This window comes from Taudactylus pleione, unplaced genomic scaffold, assembly GCF_031769625.1.
Source record: "Taudactylus pleione unplaced genomic scaffold, aTauple2 ptg000113l, whole genome shotgun sequence".
NCBI lineage: Eukaryota > Metazoa > Chordata > Amphibia > Anura > Myobatrachidae > Taudactylus > Taudactylus pleione.
Genome location: NW_028284515.1, coordinates 13,034,174 through 13,056,306, shown reverse-complemented (window position 1 = coordinate 13,056,306; position 22,133 = coordinate 13,034,174). Strand labels below are relative to the sequence as shown.

Here is a 22,133-nt window from a genome sequence, read left to right as displayed (position 1 = left end):
AAATGGGGTGAGCATTTACATGCACCCGCCCAGTGGTGTTGTCAGTCACTGGCGGCCTCTGCAGCAAGTGTACGGGCAGTCAGCTGACCACTCATACACAGCACAATGTGTATACATACACATACATACATAGTATATATAAAATTAATCTCTTCTAAAATCAGCCAGTATGTACCCATCATTAAATTTGCAAAAAAAAGCAGTTATAATTTGTATCGTAATGGTTACAACGGCATTTATTCAAGGTCATGAAACATCCACAAAAGGCCAAATGTGAGAGTTTACTGCTAAACTCACATAATCTAAACTCTCACCCCATTACATTTGGCCCATGAAGCTTTAAAGAATATGTACATTTTAAAATATCTGGTTAACACCTTCAAATATGTAAATTTTCTTTTGCTGCCAGTAGAACACAGTATTAAAACCCCCCAAAAACACATTAAACAAAAACCCTGTTACCACTCCAACCTGCAGACAGAGGCGCAGAAGAGTTTCATTATATGGTTTTGTCTTTACATCCATCATTGATTTTTCCCATTCACTAAATTGAATGACAGGGAAGTCAATCTAGAGACACTTCTGTTCATTAGACTATACCACAGGTTCTCAAACTCGGTCCTCAGGACTCCAAACGGTGCATGTTTTCCATATCTCCTCATAGAATCAAAGGTGAAATAATTAGCTCCATCTGGGGATCTTTTAAAATGCATCAGTGAGTAATTATTACACCTGTGCACCTGCTGGGTGACCTGGAAAACGTGAACTGTGTAGGGTCCTGAATTGGTGTCTAAATGCTCAAAAAGCGAATATTGAAAGGCCATATGTACCAAAGACAAATTCCAAGGAGCCACTGGTGGTACAAATGGAGGCTGTACATGGAGGACACCCTGTAGGAAAGTCCAAAAATCAGGTAACAGCACAATCGGTCTCTGTAAGAGTACAGAAAACGGCTGAAACCTGCACCTTCAGTGAAGCAAGGCAGAGGCCCAAATCCAGCTGCACCTGCAGAAAAGATAGGACTAGAGAGTCAGAATGACCTGGGGTTAAAATTCCTAGCCGAACATCAGTCACAGTAAGTCCTCCAAACCAGATGGTAAATTCTAGCTGAAGGGGGCTTCCAGTCATAGAGCAAAGTGTTAATGACTGACCTAGAGAACTCCTTTGCTCTCAGGAAGGAGGTCTCAAAAGCCACCCTGTCAAAGCGAGACCGGCCAGATCCGGATGAAAACACAGGCCCTGAGATCTGGCCGCAGTGGTAGATGCAGAGGAGATGTAACTGAGAGGCCCTGAAGATCCGCGTACCAAGCCCTTCACGGCCAATCAGGAGCCACTAGGTTCACCGTGCCACAATCCAGCTTCAACTTGCGGAGAACCCGTGGAATCAGAGAGATTGGAGGGAAGATTTATAAGAGCGGGGAAGGTCAACCAAACCGCCAAGGCGTCCACCAGAAAGGCCTCCGGATCACTGGTGCGTGATCAGTACCTCGGAAGCTGGCGATTGTGCAGAAACGCCATCATGTCGATGTCCAGCAATCCCAAGCAAAGAACCAGGAGTTAAAAGGCATCTGGATGTAAAACCCATTCACCCGAATGAACGCCCTGGCTGTTTTGGAAGTCAGTTTTCGAATTTTGCACTCAGGGAATGTAGACTGCCGTCAGGGATGTTCGATTTTGCTCCGCCCAAAGGAGAATGCGAGTGACGTCCCTCATTGCGCTACAACTGAGTGCCACCCTGGTTTATGTAGGCGACAGCTGTTGCGTTGTCGGACTGTACCTGGACCGGACGACGCTGGATGAGAGGCAGAGCTAGACATAGCTCTGTAAAGTGCTCAGAGCTCCAGAACGTTGATCACTAGCTGGCTCTCCTGAGCCTACCACTGAAACGTTTTATGACTGACAGGTCACCACACTCCACCCTTGAAGACTTGCGTTGGTGGTGAGGAGGACCCAGTCCTGAACCCAGAAGGGGTAATCCCTGATCAGACGGGAGCCCTGGAGGGAGAGGGAATGCCGCACTTCCTGAGAGAGTACAATTGTCTGAGACTTGAGCGGTAGATCGGATCCGTTCCACTGGGCTGCAATTTCTAACTGGAGAGGCGAGGAATGAAACTGGGCATACCCCGCCATGTCAAAGGTAGAGACCAGAGAGCCCATCTCCTGAGACAGTCAGAGGATTTCTTGCAATTGATGACCCATCCATGGACCTGGAGAAGGTTGTGTTCTCTGAGGACCTTTGGAGATTGGGCCAAGAGAAGTAAGTTGTCCAGACAGGGTAATATTTGGATTCCCCTGCTCCGAAGATGAGCCGCCCTGATCGCCATGACTTTCGTGAACACGTGGAAAGTCCAAATGGCAAAGCCCGAAACTGGAAATGTTCCTCCTGGACAGCAATCCTGAGGAATCGCTGGTGACAGACAAATTGGGACAAGCAAATAGGGATCCTGGATGTGTAATGGGGCCATGAAGTCCCCTGGCTCAAGAGCTAGTATAATTCAAGAGCTAGTATAATGGAGCGAAGAGATTCCATGTTGAACTTGGGAATCCTCAAGTACTTGTTGAGTGACTCCAGGTTGAGAATCGTCCGGAAGGAACCATCCGCAGCAGGAAGAGACTGGTATAGAAGTCCTTGCTCCGCTGAGACGAAGGAACCGGAACAATGACCTTGGAGGCCAGTAGAGACTGAATGGACTCCATCAAGGCTCCTGCTTTTTTTTGATCCAAAGGAAGACCTGTGGAAAAAAAACTGGCCCGGAGGATTCTCCTGAAATGTCAACACATATCCCTGGGAGACTACCCCCTCTTACCTAGGTGTCCGTTGTGGTTGCCCACCAAATCTTGTGAAAAAAAGTAGAAGCCAGCCTCCCAAGCTGGTGTCCCCCATGTGGAGACCCACCCAGTCATGGAACATGCTTGTCAGCTGGCTTAGCAGCCGTGTGTCTGGTAGACCAGGGTTGTTTAAATGCTGGCTTAGAACTTTTAGCAGGGGATCCTTGGGACCTAGAAAACAACAAGACCTTGGCTTTGCCCTGCGGACGAAAGGAGAGAAAATTGGAAGATGATCACAACCATGGGGCTGCCCCAGAAGGGTGAAAGACCATCTTAGATGCTGCCGAGTCCACACATAACTACGCATAACCCAGAAGTAATGGCATCCCCCAGATGGATGATAAAGGAAGGGGAGAGCTTCAATGGTGGTCTTAAGAGTCAGCATCAGCACGCCAAGAAAGAAGCCAGAGGACTCTTCTAGCTGACACAGAAGATGTTACACTTGTGTCTATGGCTGCCTCCCCAAGATCGTAAGCCACCTCTCGGATATGCCCTATGAGAGACAAACACTCATTCCTGTGGGTACCTGAAGGCCATTCTCCAGGGAATCTGCCCAGCAACCTATGGCCTTAGCAACCCAAGCAGATGCCAGGGCCGGATGAGCTACCACCCCTGCATTAGAATAAATAGATTTGAGAAAAGTTCCCAACTTTTTATCAGTCGGATCCTTAAGGGATGCAGTGTTAGGAAGAGAAAGGGTGGTATTCTTGACCAGGTGGGCAACATGCGCATAAACTAGTGGAGGAGACTCCAGACTGATTGGCAGCAGGCAGAGAATAAAAGAAAGTAATGCGCTTAGAAACCTGGAAGCGCTTATTAGGGTGGGACCATGCCTCCGCCAAAAGGTCCTCAAGCTTCGCAGAGGAAGGAAACTCTGAAACTGCCTTCTTTGGACACAATCACTGGAGTGTTGGACATAGGGGCCTGCTCAGCATCCTTGATTAGCAGTACTGATATAACCGCTTTAAATCAAAGAAACTACATCTACCTGAGGTTGGGATCCACCAGAATAGAAGCAATCTCATCAGAGGCTACAGATACATATTCCTCATGGTCTGGGGAAACCTCAGAGTCTGAATCAATATCAGACAAGGTTGTAGAGCTGTCCCATCTAGAGTGCTTACAATTAGAAGTGTAGTCACTGTCCAGCATCTGTTTGAAAGATTCTGACACTAGCGCTAAACCCTGCACTCACTGCGTAAAGGACTGCACCCAAGGAGGCTCTATAGCAAATGGCAGCAAAGGGGACGGCATCACATTGGAGATATGGACCGCGCTTGAAGGGACACCTGAAGAAGGAGCGGACCCAGTGGATGTGAGCCTATTAACTCTGCAATATTACCGGAAATAGCCAGGAAGCCCAAGCAGTTTCCTGACTGGGATGAAGTTGAAGGAACATCCTGCGATGAGGTTGTAAAACGGCGTTTACAGAGACCATCATGGTCCGGAACTTGTGAAGAAAACACAGCAGTACAAGTCCAACAATTACACAGCACAGAAGCACCCACCTCCCTGGGAGCTTTTCCACTGAAAGACATAGTACAGAAAGCCAAGGAAGTCCCCATACACCAGAGCAAGGAACTGTGATGTGCCAATAAGGGATACAACAGTGAATGTTAATGCACCACAAATAAAAAAAATAAGTGGGGCTATGCAGAGACCTGAGACTATACAAAGTGCGCAAAATAGTCTCACACATAGAACATTCAATGCAGCAAAAGAAAAAGGCAGTAAGCGCTCAACAAACCAACCCCAAGAGGGAAGGAAGGAGTAGTATAACCAGACTGCTGAGGACGAGGTCTACAGGGAGTCAAGGAGCCTGCACTCTCCGGACACAAGCTGAACTAGCAGGCACTTAGAAAATGGCTCTCTAAAGAGGGGAGATAGGAGGAGGCGCCCTGGGACGAAATGCCTTATAAGGGATAGCGCACAGGGGCAGGGGAGAAGCTAACAGGGAGAGCTTACCTCCCTCTTCTGTAATGGACCCCAAGGCAAATGGCTGCCCACACCCCTGCGCTCCGCTGTCCTGGTGGTCTACTGGGGATGCGGGAAGGACTTAGGTTGCCACAGACAGCACTACCAGTGTCTCCCTAACCGGAGGTGCAAGGAGCCGCCGCCTTACCTGTCCGCCGGATGTGGCTCCCTTCTGATCCGTGGAGCTGCAGCCGAAGATGCTGACTCAGTCTCCAGAGCTGTAGCTGCCGGTGCAGGGGTGGTGGAGCGGCAGTCCTAAAGGACGCCGAGCGCTGGCCACTCAGATGTTAAAAATAGAAGAAAAAAATAAATAAAAGTATGAAGATGTCTGCACAGCTTCCACACTGTGCCGCTGCTGCAGGCACCAACAAAAAACTGAAATGCCTGTGGCTGGGGACGGGGCATAGGGGGGAGGGAGCCTGGGCTAATGGATAACAAGTATTAACTATGTGGTGCCCAGACTCTAACCTATACCCAGCGTTAAAGCCTGTGTCCCCTATGGAGGAAGAAGAAAATATATTTAACTATAATAGATCAAAGGTTCACTATAATAGATCAAAGGTTCAGCATAGTGGATAAGAGATAAAATGCAACTGTCCAAGAAAAAAGGTTAACACCCCCCCCCCCAAAAAAAAAAAAAAACCTATAACATTTAGGAATAAATTTCAATAAATGTTGTTCATTTACAGCTTCTACCAAACTAAAAAGTAATTAGCCAATAGCAACATTGATGTGCACATTGGTGTAGTACTGTGCCCCTTGTTTTACATTCTACACTGGATATAAGAAGAATGGCACAAGAGTTCCAGAACCCTAATACAACAGATTAACCCATAACCAATACAATCCATACCTTGGTACAGTCGACCATGCCATCCATACAATGACAGCTATTACATTCCTCATCCCACTTGCTTCCATGGGAATACTGCATTCCTTTCAACCAGCAAGATCTTCCAAAGCCAATCACTAGCAGAAAGTAAATAAAATATAAAGACATTGGTGCTGTTTCAAACTGCTGCAAAAAAAAGAAAAATAAATAAAAATAAATAAAAATATCTAGATACAACACTGAAGAGTCCCCAGCACTTAGCTGGAGAGAAGAAACTAATTACCTTCCTGGCAGCGTGGCCCAGCTCGTCCTGACGGACAGGTGCACCTGAAGCCATTAATTTCATCTACACAAGTGGCGCCATACGCACACGGGGAAGACTGGCATTCATCTATGTCTACAAAGGACAGAAAAACAAAAACAATGATACCCATTCTTGGCAGTGTTTCCTTGTACACATAATAGGCAGCAATGAAATGGCCGAGAACACTTGGTTTACAGCAGATGTGCGATGCAAAAAGTGCTGAATAGGTGCTTAGGGCCGGCCACAAGATACCTTCCTCTTTATCCGTAAGTTATATAACATACGCATAAGCACAGGAGGCTCTCTATTCCCTATGTTTAATAAGGCTTGGACACCATAAAAACACTAAATACAGCACTGTATATCTATATGCAAACAAAATGAAAAACAAAGACTTACTGATTCTACAGTCAGGCCCAGCAAATCCAGGGGCGCATTCACATCGAAACCAGTTCACGCCATCAACACAAATACCACCATTGTAACTGCAAAAACATAATAAAAAAATAGGATTACTACACTTTATTAATAAGGCGCCACAAGTGGTCCGCAGCGCTGTACATATAACAGCAATAAGACAGTACAGGGCAGTGGCGGTTCCTAACGCAGTCCAAAATTCAAACAGGGGAGCCACACTAACTGCCAGTGAGGTCTGGCGGCGTTTGGGGTGATGGTTGCTGTGGTTCCCCTATTTGAACTTTGGACCGTGCTGCAGCCACCACTGGTACAGGGTATACAGAACGTTACAATAGTGACCAAAAGATAAACAGAGCACAAGTCACAATTAGCACCACAATTGTCAGTACACAATACAGCTGGGAAGGTGAAGGCTCTCATAAATGTGCTAGAGAAGAGGGCTGTAGGAACAGGAGGGAGTAGAACCCTGCTCCTAGGAGCTTACAATCTACGGGAGAGGGGAAACTGGTCCTCATCCACTTGCTCATGCCTCATGTCATCTGTCTAAGGGCAGGAAGTAGGCAAGGAAGAGGCTGAGGTAGGAGTGTGGGGTGAGCCGCCTGGTGACAGCGTTATGTGGTGGAAGGGTACGCTTTGATGAACATGTGAGCTTTCGGTGCATGTTTGAAGCTATGCAAGGACGGGGAGAGCAGGATCAAAGCAAGGGAGCTCATTCCAGTGAAGAGGGTCTGCATGGTCAAAATCTTGGATTAGAGAGCGAGATGCAGTAACCAGGGTGGAGGAGAGGCAACAGTCATTGGATGACAGGAGAGGGCGGGAGGAAGTATGTAAGGAGATGAGGTTGGAGATGTAGGGAGCGGTAGAGTTAGAGAGGGCCTTGTATGTGAGGGTGACGAGTTTGGAGAGGATTCTGTAGGGAAATGGGAGCCAGTGCAGGTTTTGGTGGAGGGGAATGGCGGATGTGGAATGGAGGGAGAGGAAGTCTATCTGCAGCATTGAGAAGACATCGGAAGGGAGTGAGATGGGACCATGGGAGGCCAGGGAGGCGAAGGTTGCAATAGTTGAGCAGAGAAATGATTAGTGAGTGAATTATCAGTTTGGTAGCATTCTGGGAGAGGAATGGTCTAATGCGAGCGATGCTGTGTAGCTGGGACAGGATGGAGCCAGAAATTGAATGTGTTTAAAAAAGTTTCTCACTTTAGGACTCGCAATGAGCCACAAGTAGGGGGGTTGGTAATAAGTTTCCCCATATCTCCTGAGCAGCAAGTTAGTAAATTGGAACCCTACATGTAAGGACTCACTGATCTGCTTATTACCACTTTTGAAAGAGAAAACAATGACTCAAGGTGACCAGGAAAATGATAGGTTGTCAAGTATAGCAGACAGCTGTACCATCCCCTGATAACTGATCATTACAGAGAGCCCAGTGTTTGCCTGATAACTACTGTATGTGAGGCAAATACTGAGGCTAGATTACAATCTAACAAGAGTAAAGTAGCATATTAATAAATAAAACGACACAAAGAACACTCACCAAGGGTATGGATTGCAGTCATTTGTATCTATTGGGTAAAGAAACAAAAATACTACTTACATTGTGCCAAACTGAACAAAAACATATAAAAGTAGTCCAAGTCTACACACCCATGTATAGTAAATAGGACCCACTGGATGCACCCCTGTAGTCTGTTTTCTATTATTCTGGTTAGGACAACAAGTGCAATGAAGGGGATAGCTGCTCTCTGATTCAGATAATGGGTGACAGAGGTGCTTCCACTATAGACTACATGGTTAAGGAGACATTAGATTACTACTGGTTTTATTATAGGACTTCTGACTTTGTGTAAACTGTACATTATACTTCCAGAGGGAGGAGAGCGAGAAAAAAAAATAAGTGCAGCCTTTCATAGAAAGGACCACCGAAATGTAAAATAACTTCTAAATATACAATTAAATATTCTCATACCATGACAGGACATGAGATGTCTGACATTCAATGAACAGTTTCTGCACAGATGAGTGCAATGTCCTACAAAACACTTAAAAGACAAAGTCTGTGGCACCTACACAAACTATTCCCCCCCCCCCCCCAAATAAAATATCTGCAAAATCTACAGATCAGATTTGAGATTCCGACTAGGAGCCCTTTTATATATGGGAACATAGATTTCATGTTTGTTAGCCTTTTAATACGTCCCATTCTTGTCAGACAGGCATTCTCGAACAATAAAGAAACAATACCTTATATTGTCCATTCAATAGATACAGACTTAGGGGTAGTTTTACTAAAACTTCTAATAAAAAAATAAATAAATAAAAAAAGGAAAAGGCTAAAGTAGCAACGAGATTCAACCATAGCAACCAGATTCTAGCTATCATTTTCTACAATGTACAAGAGCTAGAATCGGATTGGATGCAAATAAAATAGTTAGGATGCATTTATATTTGTATATACAAGTATGTATCTCTCATTTCACATCTGCCTTTTTCACGTACTCTTTTTCATAACCTCCAGCCATTTCCCATCCCGAATGAGTCAAATATGTTGGCAAATAAATAAAGGGATAAATCATGTTACGAGACACACCCAATATATAGCCTAAAGGAATAAAATAAAAGCTAAGGCTTACTCTGCGTGCAGGTACGTCCCTCCCATCCTTCCTTACACATGCATGAGAAGGAATCTCCGCTGCCCACGCAAGTACCTCCGTTTGCACAGGGGTTAGGGAGGCAGCTGCTGTTCTTTGCTGTTCACAAAAACAAGACATAAAAATATATATTTAAAAAACCCCATTGTTTTACTTTTTTTTTTCCAAATGACTGTAAAAACCATAGAATTACCCCATAGGGTACAGCAAACTTCAAGAAATGCAGGTTTATGCATTGTATTTAAAAAAACAAAACAAAAAAGAAGTACACTCATTCCCATACAGCTCTGACCTAGTCACGTAATACTCTCCCCTCTCTGCAATCAATACGTCTGACCTACACCTCTCCTCCTCTCCAGTAACCGCCTCTCACGCCAACCTCCACAACTTCTCCCGTGCTTCTCTACGCTTATGGTACACCCTACCTGCCTGACCAGAGTATCCCCCAACCTTCAGTCATTCAAATCCCGTTCCTTCACTATAGCCTATCCCGATATTTCTCCCACTGCATGTTCTACCACCTCCGGTTCCATGCCCACTATTGTTCCACTAGCTTCCATTGTGTCATTACTGCCATTTCCCTAAGGACAGTCAGCTGCTTTAGCTCACGTCTGCATCTATTAACTTTATCTGGATTGGGTGATTGTATTTTCTATGATCTGTAACTGCCCGCCTGTCGCTGCACCATTTCGGGTCTTCTTACAAAAAAACATTGATTATTCTAAAGGGTTTATATCAATAAGTGGCAATTAAGTATTATATATTTTCATACTCTGAGCTTGAAAGTAGGTATGGGTTTTTTTTTTTTTTTATTGATCTAGAAAATTTTAAGATCACCTAGGTTGATCAACCCAAATTGAATGGCTTCATAATTATTGACTCCATATATGGGTGACTGTTACAAACACAATACATGTACCATTAACTACACAGTACAGGATAACAATACCACTATACAGACTGGAGAACAGCACCACAGCATAAGCCACAATACAAGTAATAATTATGATACAATAGAGCAACATCAATTCACAAAGCAAATATCAGCAACAACCAATTGATTCTTACTGTGCTCTTTGGCCATTAGTTGAAATAATCCAGCAAGAGTGGTTGGGGAAAAAAAAAAAACAACATTCAGGACACGCAAAATTCACAATACTGTTACGTAGCACTGTCTGTTTTTGTTGCCCAAGTGCCATTGCATAGTCTCTACCATCTACAGATGGCACACCTTGGTATGTGCCACGTGACAGGCTTGCCACTTGCCCTCAAGCTGTGCAGCACTCTGATACAAACACAGGCTAAGCTAATGTGGCACAATGATGGAAAAGCAGATTAAGATGCTCTTTTAGCTCTATCTATAGTGCGACAAAATATGGAGCTGTACGTTGATGGGATCATGATGTCAACAAGTGACACAAACCAGAAGATAATGGTGGTCCTGCCCAAACGAGCTTACAGTACAATACGGTACAATTCAAGATCACAGAACTCAACAGGCAATATTCATTCTTACCAAGGTTACAGGTGGCTCCTTCCCATCCTGAAGTGCAGAGACAACGGAAAGTGTCACCAGTGTCATAGCATGTACCGCCGTTGCTGCAGGTGTTAGGGTCACACTGATATTCACCTGTTAAACAAATAGTCGAAATTTGCATAAATCCACCATAAAGCAGCACAAGGCTTACAATACATAAAATAAAGTAGCCGTCCCTTATGAGTAAGACTCATAACATAGGGAGGTTCTGAATTAGCTTTAAGTGTGTATAAAAGTTTGTACACACATGAAAAAGAGCACCGTACAATAGAGGAGGGGTGCAAGTACAGACTAAGGGGCATATTTACCAAAGTGCAGGTTTTTAGAAGTGGAGATGTTGCCTATAGCAACCAATCAGATCCTAGCCATTATCTTCTAGATGGTCCTAGCTAAATGTTAAGTAGAATCTGATTGGTTGCTATGGGCAACATCTCCACTTTAAAAACCTTCACTTTAGTAAATACACCCCTAACAATGCAGGCAAGTGAAATCAAAGTCTGCGGTTGGCAAACCATACCTGAAAGGACTGAAAGCAAATGGCTATTTGTTACTTACGCGAGTGACAAGTTTTGCCTTTCCATCCATTTTCACACTGGCAAACAAAATCATTTACCAAGTCAATGCATCGGCCGGCGTTCTGGCAGGGATTTGGGTTGCAATCATTATAGTCTAGAAAAAGAAAAAAAAAATCACAACTGTAAAGCATGTTTTAACAATAGCTAAAGAAAAATAAATAAAATAAATAAAAAAATACTTGAAAAAAACAGGCAAAAAAAAAGTGCCCAACAGCATGTAAAACATAAATATGATCTCCAATGAAATACCACATCATATGGACAAGCACACATAATTTCCAACTTACTTATGTCACAGAATTCTCCGCCCCAACCACTTGGGCAAAAACATTTGAAAGAGTCAATTTCATCTGTACAAGTTCCGCCATTTTTACAAGGAGTCCCAAGACAGTCGTTGATATCTAAAAGATGCAGACAGGTCTATTTTAAGAACACTAGAGGCTAAAATGCATTAACATGCTACTAACATAGTAAACACAACTTATAATGTCTATACAATAATACAAAAAGTACTTTTCTCAAACACTTACTTTCATGGCAATATGCACCAGTGAATCCTCGATTACAGGAACAGGTGAAATTTCCACCAGGCCGACTAATGCAGCGACCGTGAGGCCCACAGACATTAGAGGAGATGTAACGGATACCTTCCTGGGTGGCATTAGTAGAAATCGCTATTGTACAGCTGTCTATGACTAAAAATATAAAAACAGGGTCATATTAATGGCACACAGACGCTCACAATCAGCTGCATAACAAGTTCATTGGGGGGGGGGGGGGGGGGGGGGGGGGCGCTCCAAACTAGAATAGCAGCCAACTACTATTGCATTCTGTAGAGCATTTTCTCAGCAAAATCCAGATAGCTACAGCGGTCATAGGGCCCGTGCATCTTGGTCAAAACCGTGCTGCACTGCAGGCGGGGCAAACTTAATATGTTCAGAGAGATTTAGATGTCAGAGGGGTGTGTCCAAACTGACATCTAAATTGCAGTGAAAAACAAATGGTCCAGCATTTTTGGGCTACATGCAAAAGCAGCCAGTATTTACTCCATATGAAAAATCAAATGTATGTATTTGCACCCCTTGCATTGCAACATGGTTTGTACAGGTTCACAGTTACTTGCTATATTTTACTCTATTCCCAAAGCTGAATCAGGCCCACAGTCTGCAGAGTCGCTATTGCAGCTGTTGCACCTCTAGTTACCTTTGCAAGAGCCATTTTTGCAGTGGTCTTTAAGATGAGAACAGTTCTTTCCATCATAATCATCGGAGCATGCACAATAGTAATCGCCGCCTAGGTTGTAGCAAGGCGCTTTATTTTGGCAAGGGTTTGGGTCACAAAAGTCAATGTCCACCTAAAACATATAAAAAATAAATAAAAAAAAAAAACACCACAAAGCAATTAAAGATAAAGAAAGCGCAATGGTCACAGTCTAATTAAAACATGACTATTTGAACATGCATCTAACGCCACGAAATACTGTATAGAACAATTATAGCACGTTGTCTGCCCGGCACTCCACACCACCTTCCAGCAATTCACCCGAGTGCCTAACCTTAAGTCAGAATATATAGCCAGTAGTGTGTTATGATCAAAGTTTCAGTATTTTATGGTCTTCTGACTGAAACGTTGATCTTCTGCTGCTGTAGCAGTGTCAGTTTATGAAGACCTGACTGCCGCTCCTCATCACTTGTTTGCATGCATTTTATGCTGCACAGGCACCAGGCACAGTTTAATGGAGTGCTGGACTAAGATATAGATATATCTCACACAGCAGGAAGGCGGCACTAAGGGTCTCAGTACACAAGTAGAAAAAAAAAATCTGCAACGTCTTCAACGTTTCTGTTTACTCAGATATATACTTGGATATCTATATGTTTACACACACAAAATATATTATATTACAAATATACACATATATATTATATATATATATATATATATATATATATATATATATACATACACATACATATATATATATATATACACATACATACACACACACACACACACACACACACCTATACAGACTATATACCTCAAGTAGACCATTATTTAAGTATTAACATTTTGTCAAGCTACATTTACAAAAACCCAGGGGCAATCAGTTTTCTCCAGAAATGACAATACAACTTTGGAAGCTGCAGTCACACAATTAAAGTGCGCCCCAACCTGGTGCTGCAAATCAACAATGGGACATCTAACAATCAGGAGGAGGAGGAGATGAGAGTTTTACTATCCCTAGTGTAAAGAGATGGAGAGAATGGCACAACTGACACAGTCTACAATAGACCATCATCCATCAGGACACGGACGGGTCACTATGGCAACGTATCCTGGTACTACACCCTGGGCACTTCATCAATCTGAGCTTTATGGAAGAACAGCATAGAGCAAACCATCGTTGAAGAAGTCTCGCCTAGCATTTGTGAGTACATCAGAGACTCACATACAGTACCAAATGGAGAAAAGTACCATGGCTTTAGGAGAAAGACTGAACTCTTTGGTGTCACCACTAAGTGCCATGTTTGGAGCAAGCCTAATATTGTGGATGTCCCAGATCCATGTTGATGTGAACGGAATCGGTATGAGATGCCGGCGCTCAGGCTCCCGGCTGCTAGAATCCAGAAAGGGCTAGCATACAGACACTTGTTGGTCGGTATGCTAACCCCCCCCCCTCTCCCTACCCTAACACCCTAACCCCCCCCCCCAATACTTACCTTCAGTATCCTGGCGGTCGGGATGCGGGTGCCGAGCTTCTGACCGGCGTCAGGATTTTGTCGCCGGTAATAGGAGCACCTGCATCGAGACCGCTGGGAGGCCGAACGCATACGGATTTGAACAGGTTAAGAAAAGAAGGGAAAATGCCAACAGGGGGTAAACACTTTTTTCACAGCCACTATAGCAGTGTATTTTGGTGCTGATTAGACCATCATAACTTCTGCTTGTAAAACACGCTTTCAGCTCCTACAATTACTGTATGCAGTTTGTATTTCCAGTTCAACAAATCACCAATGCAGAGGGATTGCTACTGACTGCCATAAAACTCAGCTAAAACAATTTTAAGCCTTAAGGTGCATACACACTAGACGATATGCTCCCTGAGCGATATCGTCTAGTGTGTCCCCGGCAGGCTGTGCTCAATGTTGTCCATGACATTGAGCACAGCCGCTGAACGATATCATTAGCAATATCGTTCAGCGCCGGGCTCTCTCCCCCATTCCCTGACATGCAGCAACCTGACGAGGTCGTCAGGTTGGCCTGCATGTCAGCCCGATGAACGAGGATGACGAACGACCCGCGGGAACGCGCGTCGTCATCGTTCATCTTTTTTGTGTTAAAAATGGACGATAAAGTGGACGACTGAACGATAACGATATCGTTATCGTTCAGTCGTCCACTTTAATCGCCCAGTGTGTACGCACCATTACACAGGAATGACCAACACACCCAAGACTACTTAAGACCGTTTTAAAGATGCTGTCTAACTTCTGATGAATTTAATGACTTTGCATATGCCCCCCTGCAACTATTACTAAATCTATTGCTTCCCCCTCCTTTCTACTACTCTTTCAGAAATGTAACATTAAGGGCCGGATTCAGTTAGCCACAATAAGCCGCGTTTGTGAACAGTTTGCACAAAAGCGGCTCATCATGCAATCCTATTAGCAGATTTTCGGAGGTGCGAAATCTTCATAGATAAAAGCCGCAGAAAGTTTTCGCCATCTAAGAGCAGGTGATAAATTGCGCAAAATCCCTATTTATGGCTAAAAACGTCAGAACTTGGTTCAGAACCCCTTGGACTAAATAGTGCCTAAATAGGTAAAAATAATTGTTTAATTAGCTTAGTTTGGCCAATAAGGACGTGTCATTTTTGGGGTGAAAAAAAAAAAAAAAAGAAGTGTTGGAATTTGGTTTTAAAGTAGTGGGTTAGGTATTTTGGGGGGAGGCTGTACGGATGGGGCAGGTGCTTTTATAGTTGCAGGTGCAATTGAGAGGTGTATTTTTAAAAAATATGCACTTTTATGACAAACACTCACACCCATTTTAATGTACCCACAATTTAACTACAGCATATATTTTTCCCAAAAAATATTGTTTTCTATCATTTTTACACTGTTGGAGAAAAATGCATATAACAGCCATTTGACACACATGAAAAACCCCAAACCCTTTGGTCATGGTCACTAACACTCCTGCACTATTACTTTATCTTTGTTTGACTCATTTTGGGGTACAGGCAGATTTGCCCATTTTCATCTACACTTTTCTCCGTTAATGCCAAGAACATTTTTCGGGCGAAAGTGGCAATGTGTCTTTTGCAATAGGATTGTGCGAAAACTGGCAGACGCGATACATTCAAAAAGTGACATTTGGGCGAACAGTGCGAAAAGTTTACACATGCAAAACGTTAACGCGTCTAATTGAATTCCACCCTAAGTGATAAAGAGAACGCAGACAGAAAGATAAAAGGAATAGAATTAGCAACAGTTACAGGAGACCATGTGAAAGTCAATAAATTAAATAAATCCCAAGGCAGACAACTGAATGACTGGTACATCTGTGCGCACGCAGCCCGCGGCCGATTCTGGACATAAACAGCTTCCCACATCACAAAGTGCTAAACACTGAAACCCATGCAAGAGGACACAATCGTGCTAAATTTAATAGCCAGACAGATTATTTTGGAGGACCACAGTAGTGTATATCTAAAGATCCATATAAAAAGATTGAAAAGAGAAAACACAATTGGAATGAGGGACAGGCAGCGTAGGACCCAGAGTAGGGACGATTATGATACAGAGCAATTGGATTATCCAAGGTTTAAAATAGACTGGACCCAAAATAAGTCAGTAAACCCTACGGTTTATAGACCAGTTTGAATTTCATTGCATGCAAATATTAAACACTAAATTAGGGTCAAGGATACTGCATCTGGTCAAAAGATCCAAGCGCCATTTTGCGGTGGTCAGAGTGTGGGGAAAGTTACGCATGTATGTGTTTAATACATCTCCCTATACAGCAACAGCAGCATAGCCAGGCTACAGCCAGAGGTCTCTCTGTGATCAACGCAAGACAACAGCAGCGTAGTAACACATTTTACACAACACTTTTTCTACAGGTTGAAAGCCTGTCTGCAATTCACTATTAGGAAAAAAATGCCCAACTTAAACAAATGGTAAACCATGTAAACCTTTAAGCAGTTATGGCCTTTTAAGGAAGTCCATCTTAATAAATGGGCTTCGACCTGTCTTGACTGGTTATTGAAACCAGACAAGATTTTGTCATAAACCTAAAAATGTAGCCATTTTCAGTGTTCATTTTTTATTTTTGTTTAGCCTGGAAAATGTTAGTGTCAATGCCTGTTTTGGGGCATTTGTACAGGATAGTTTAATGCTATATTTTTTTTCCCCAGTCTTTTTTTTTTCGTTTCAAAGAGACAAAAAAAAAAAATAATTGTCCCCTTGCTCAGATCTCAGAGGAGATATAGTGTAATGTAACCAATAGGATGCCACCTATTGAAACGAGTTGAAACAGACTGGTTGGGCCTGTTGTACAATGAGCAGATCACCCCAAGGGGGCTGCTATATGCAGTCGGTTAAGCCACAGGCAATGCGGCTGTTGAGCCCATGTACAGTAACCTAGACTGTTTGCCGACACACAAAGGAGGCAGCCATTCTGATCTCAAGAATGCAGCCTACCACATCACTAGGAATTGGTGAAACAAGGCACCTGGCAATGTCATTGGTTCTCTAGTAAAGGGATGGATGCATTCGCATGAATAATGCTCCAGCCACTTTAAAATAGCAATATGGTTGTTTAATGTGTTGTAAACGTAGTCTAACTTACGATACCAAGATTAAAAAGAACTTTCCATTTCAACAACCTGGTCAAATATAAAAGCCAAAGTACTGTATGATGAAGTTGATTTATGGCTTAAATATGCTGTACATGGGGGAGGGTAACAGCTTCCACCTGCATGACCAAATAACTTTCATGTTTCCTATAAAAGTTAAGAAACGTGAAGCTCAGACAGTGGACAGTAAAAAGCAGAGGAGAAAAACTCCTCGTCAGGGTGTTGGCGACCAATCAGCCAGATGCTGCTACTTCAAAGACGAATGCCAAGCAAGGAAAGCCATGCCTGCCACCTCCCTGATGTAACGCAGCTCTGCTAAACACAACGTTAATAATACACCCAAGGTTTCTGGAGGGAGATTTGGCAGTACAGTACACTTGCAGACATTTTGTTTTTACACACAGCGGTTCTCTTCTGCCACATGCAGAGTCACATGGCTGATACAGTGCATAGCTTTCCTGTTGTCTCCTAACCTCTTCATGACTGGAGGGCTCCGTCCCCATGTGGCTACAAGCCCATTGTGTGCGATGTCCAATTATCTGGATTTGCAGCGATTTGTTCATTTTAGTTTGTGACCAGGGGCCCGATTCTAAGTTGCATGCAGGCGCAGCTTCATTTTATGCTAATGCTGTGGACGATATTGTGAATAAAAAAGACAGCCACTGCGGCAGAGCAATTCAGTCTCTGTCTTTAGCTACACCATCGAAACTTGTGCAAACCCTATGGCAGGTGCAGTTTGAACATGGCCTCCTGTGCGTGACACGCCCGCATCCGCTTAACCACACAGTTATCTCCCGGGAACTCCCACTTGAATCCATACTTCCTGTGTTCAAATCCTTTCTACGTCTGCGAGCGTCAAAATTAGGACACATGCAGTGTGTGACTCCAACGAAAAAGCATCAGCCAACTGCAAGAATATCGGCTAAGGGTCGTATTCAAGTAGCGGCGAAAACAGCTGGGTTTTTTTCGCCAAAAAAAAAAAAAAAGAAAAAAAGTTCTCCATTCCACACCAGGCGAAAAAAATGCAAAATCCCTATTTTTGCCTAAAATTGTGGGGATTTCTTTCAGAACCCTTTGACCACCCCCCCTAATGATAGATGACCCCCCAAAAATGTGTAAGTTGCGCACTTTGGCAAAAAACGACCGCACAAATTTTGGATTAAAAAAAAAGAAACTTTTAAAATGGTTTTAATGTACTGGGTCTGATTTTTCGGGGGACGGTATGGATGTGTGAAGTATTTTAAACATCGCACGCGGTCGTGACAGGCGTTTTTTTAAGTTTAAAATTGCATTTTACGACACAAAAATATACTTGCACCCATTTTAACGTACCCCCAATTTACGTTGCACAGTAATTTCATGGAAAAAAATAGCTTCCCATCAGTTTCAATTTTTTTTTTTCCACCCAAAATTGCGTGGTCGTTTTCCGGCAAAGTGCACAACTTACGAAAAATGTTTGGGGTAATTTATCATTGGGGGGGTTGTCCAAAGGGTTCTGAAAGAAATCCCTATATTTTTGGCAAAACAGAGGGATTTTGCATTGTTTTTCGCCTGGTCTGGGATGGAGAAAACTTAGCTCCAGTTTTTTTTCGCCAATTGCGTTTTCGCCTGTTTTTTTGCGAAAAAGGCCAGTTTTCGCCACTAATTGAATAAGGTCCTTAGCGTGTACGTCAGAATCATGGCCAAGATTTTGTTTTTTGATCATGAAGGAAAAAAAAAAAAAAAAAAAGTCAGAACTTAAGTTAATTTGAAAAAAATCTAAATAATTTTGTGCAAGAGAAATTAGGTGTGCCCCATCACTCTTTAGAGTCCACCAATATTTTCAGCTAGAAAAAAATTAAACAAAAAACGAATTTACTTTACATTTTCGTAACAAAAACTTTTCTCCATTTTCAACTAGCCCAGACTGGTTCCTCCCCAATAGCCAACCAAGACAGAAAATTGGCATATCCATCTAAACACACTGATGTACCCAGTTTCACCCAGGTAGACCTTAGATATTTCTGGTTTCCATTTCCATCTCACCACTCCAGTAACAGTAAAATTCCCCTCCATCACCTGTGTAGTAACACATTCCCCTCCCTCATCTGTGTAGTAACATTCCCCTTTCACTGCTGTTGTAACACATTTTCCTCTCACCTCTGTACTAGCACATTACCCTCCCTCATCTGTGTAGTAACACATTTTCCTCTCACCTCTGCAGTAACATTCCTTCCCTCACGCCTGTACTAACACATTCCCCTCCCTCACCTGTGTAGTACATTCCCTTTCCTCACTATTCAAATAGGGGAGTCACACCAATTGCCAGTGATGATTGGCAGCACTTGGTGTAACATTGGATGTTTGAATTTTGAACTGTGCTGCAGCCATGATGATTCAGTCATGAGCATTGCACAGTGGGAGGAAACATTTTAGCTCTTCTCAAACCCCTTAGGAGTCGAATATTGAAAAAAAATCCCTGCTTAGTGGGTTCCTTAGTCATGGAAGGCACATACTCCCTGTTTCTATTCTAGGTCCAGGGGTTTGGGCTGGGCGTTGAGGAGTCCGTACACTTGATTACAAAATACACATATATATTTGTGAAGTTCCCACACATGCCACCAAAACAACTTTGCCCCGGTCTAGGCATGGACTACACAAGACATCTAAAAGAGTCCTGTAAGTTGCGAGGTGGGTCCCCATTGCTCAGACTTTTTTTCAAGCACATTTCACAGTTGCTCAATCTGATGGAGATCTGGGGAGGCCAAATGTACACCTTGAATCTTTGTCTTGTTCCTCAAACCATTCCTGAACAATGTTTGCAGCGTACATTGGGCACATTCTCCTGCTGAAAGTCCCTGCCATGAGGGAATACAGTTGCCATGAAGGGTTGTAATTGGTCTGCAACAATGTTTAGGTAGGTGGTATCAAAGAAACATCCAAATGAATTCCAGGACCCAAGGTTTTCAAACAGAACATTGCCCAGAGCATCACACTGCCTCCGCCAGCTTGCCTACTTGCCATAGCGTATCCTGCTGCCATCTTTTCCCCAGGTAAACGACGCACACACCAGCTGTCCACGATGTAAAATAAAATGCGATTCATCAGACCAGGCCACCTTCTTCCATTGCTCTATGGGTCCAGTTCTACTGCTCACATGCCTGTAGGGGCTTTCGGTGGTGGACAGGGTCAGCATGGGCACACTGACCAGTCTGCAGCTACTCAGCAAGCTGTGATGCACTGTGTGTTCCGACACCTTTTGATCATAGTCACAATTAACTTTTCCACCAATTTGTGCTACAATAGCTGGTTTACCGGTTGTCTTTATTTGGACTACTTTTGGTAGGAACTAACCAATGCATTCCGGGAACACCCCCACAAGATCTGTTTTGGAGATGCTCTGACCCATCTACTCATCACAATTTGGCCCTTGTCAAAGTCGCTCAGCTCCTTACACTTTGCCATTTTTCCTGCTTCCCACACATCAAGAACTTAAAGAACTAAGTGGTCACATGCTGCACAATATATACCAGGCCCTTGGGCGGTGCCATTGTAACAAGATAATCGTTGATCGGTTAGATCGCTCTCTCGTCAAAACTCTAACATATCCATGTAAAACACAGAAAAGGACATGCCACCCCAGAAACATACTGACTCTGCAACATTTTCAATATCAAGTTACTCAAATCTCCCATTCTGTTAAGGTTTTTTTAAAGGAATCTTAAAATTTACTTATCATTGTTAAGGAATCAAATTTGTCATGTTGGGAGTGGTGAACAAAAAAATAAAATAATGAATAAAAATACTTTCAACAGACCAAAAATTTGCCACAACACGATTACAGATACAACAGACTTAATGCCCAGAGAGGAATGTTCTTTGTGCTAGCATGTCTGATTGAAGTCCTAAACTGTGATTTTGAAAAAGAAAAAAATAAATACACAAAGCTGAAGGTCAGGAAAAAAAAAAAAAAGTCTACATGTTTCAATTCAATGAAAAATTATGTATGTTCAATTCTCAGCGCTAAGCATGCGAGGAAAAGCTAGCATTTTTTCTTTAGATGTCCTCCTATCAGCTGCATTCACATGTTTCCTATTGTAGTATATATTTCCCTTTCCAGTTCAAGTTTAACAGTATGCAGCGAGGATACAGACAACCGTGAACAAAACTTCCTGCAATTCATATGGTTTTTAATCTGGTTCCTTGATCGTCTACAATAAAAAGAACAAGTAAAAAAAAAAAAAAAAAAAGAAAGCCGACCCCTTAAAAGTTACAATGCAGAAGAAAAAAAAAAATGACCTGCTTCCAGTAAATTGAATTCTGTCTGCTCTAAAAAAAACAAAACACAAAAAAACACCTTTCACCAATTGACTACAGATCATGAAAGCTAGAAGAAAATGTTAAAAAATATTGGGGGCAAATGTGCAGTGATTTATGTATTAATCCAACTAACAAGACGAAACCCACTGGTCGGTTTTCTGATAACCCTGACAGAGACCAATGGACTAGGAGAGCGAATGTCCTGCTTGAATCATTAAGGTTACCCGCAGATCCACCGAACGTTAGTAAGCGATGTCAAAGGTAATTTTCTCTAAGGCAAGAAGCACTTAATAAATTAACAATGTTAAGGACAGCTATTAAAACTACTAATAGAAAATAGCACAGGGAATGGTTAAGGACCACACTAGCCTAATTACTGTAATAAAAACATACAAAAGCTTTGCAGAGAACATCTATGAAAGGTATTTGTTGAGAGACGGTGCCTTGATAACTTAATGCAGAATAAGACTGATTTATTAATTATCAAGACTGCCGTTGGATCTATATAGTTCATATAAAGAAAAGAAATTTTTTTTATAACCCTATAAAAAAAAAAAACAACACATGACCTATATACAATTCCATCAAATTTACAGAAATACTTAGTGTTGAGGCTGATTATGTTGCCATGGTAACAACTTGCTCCCCTGTCTCCAACTAAGCACAATAAACAGAGTGGAACTAGACCCATGTCCTGGTTCTAAGTATCCAGAATACTGGTGGGCTTTAAGGATAATTTTGCTTTCAAACAAATGGCTCCAATTTACCATATGAAGACCAAATACAAACAAATATTTGCTAGTACAACATGATATCGTTAACTTCAGATTAGGAGAAGACCATATGCCTGCTCTTCTG

The 22,133-nt window shown here is 42.8% G+C and overlaps 1 protein-coding gene across 2 annotated transcripts in view; it reads right to left on the bottom strand.

The window, feature by feature from the left end:
- The window catches only part of JAG2 (jagged canonical Notch ligand 2), a 90,444-nt gene that overhangs the window by 4,634 nt on the left and 63,677 nt on the right, over window positions 1-22,133 (bottom strand). For both annotated transcript variants that reach the window (XM_088471249.1, XM_088471250.1), the window contains 10 exons: window positions 12,320-12,470; window positions 11,647-11,811; window positions 11,404-11,517; window positions 11,097-11,210; window positions 10,521-10,634; window positions 8,987-9,103; window positions 7,891-7,918; window positions 6,339-6,424; window positions 5,919-6,032; window positions 5,657-5,772 (listed from right to left, as the gene is read on the bottom strand). In XM_088471249.1, coding sequence (XP_088327375.1) covers window positions 5,657-5,772; window positions 5,919-6,032; window positions 6,339-6,424; window positions 7,891-7,918; window positions 8,987-9,103; window positions 10,521-10,634; window positions 11,097-11,210; window positions 11,404-11,517; window positions 11,647-11,811; window positions 12,320-12,470 — 1,119 coding nt within the window. The remainder of the gene's footprint in view (window positions 1-5,656; window positions 5,773-5,918; window positions 6,033-6,338; window positions 6,425-7,890; window positions 7,919-8,986; window positions 9,104-10,520; window positions 10,635-11,096; window positions 11,211-11,403; window positions 11,518-11,646; window positions 11,812-12,319; window positions 12,471-22,133) is intronic.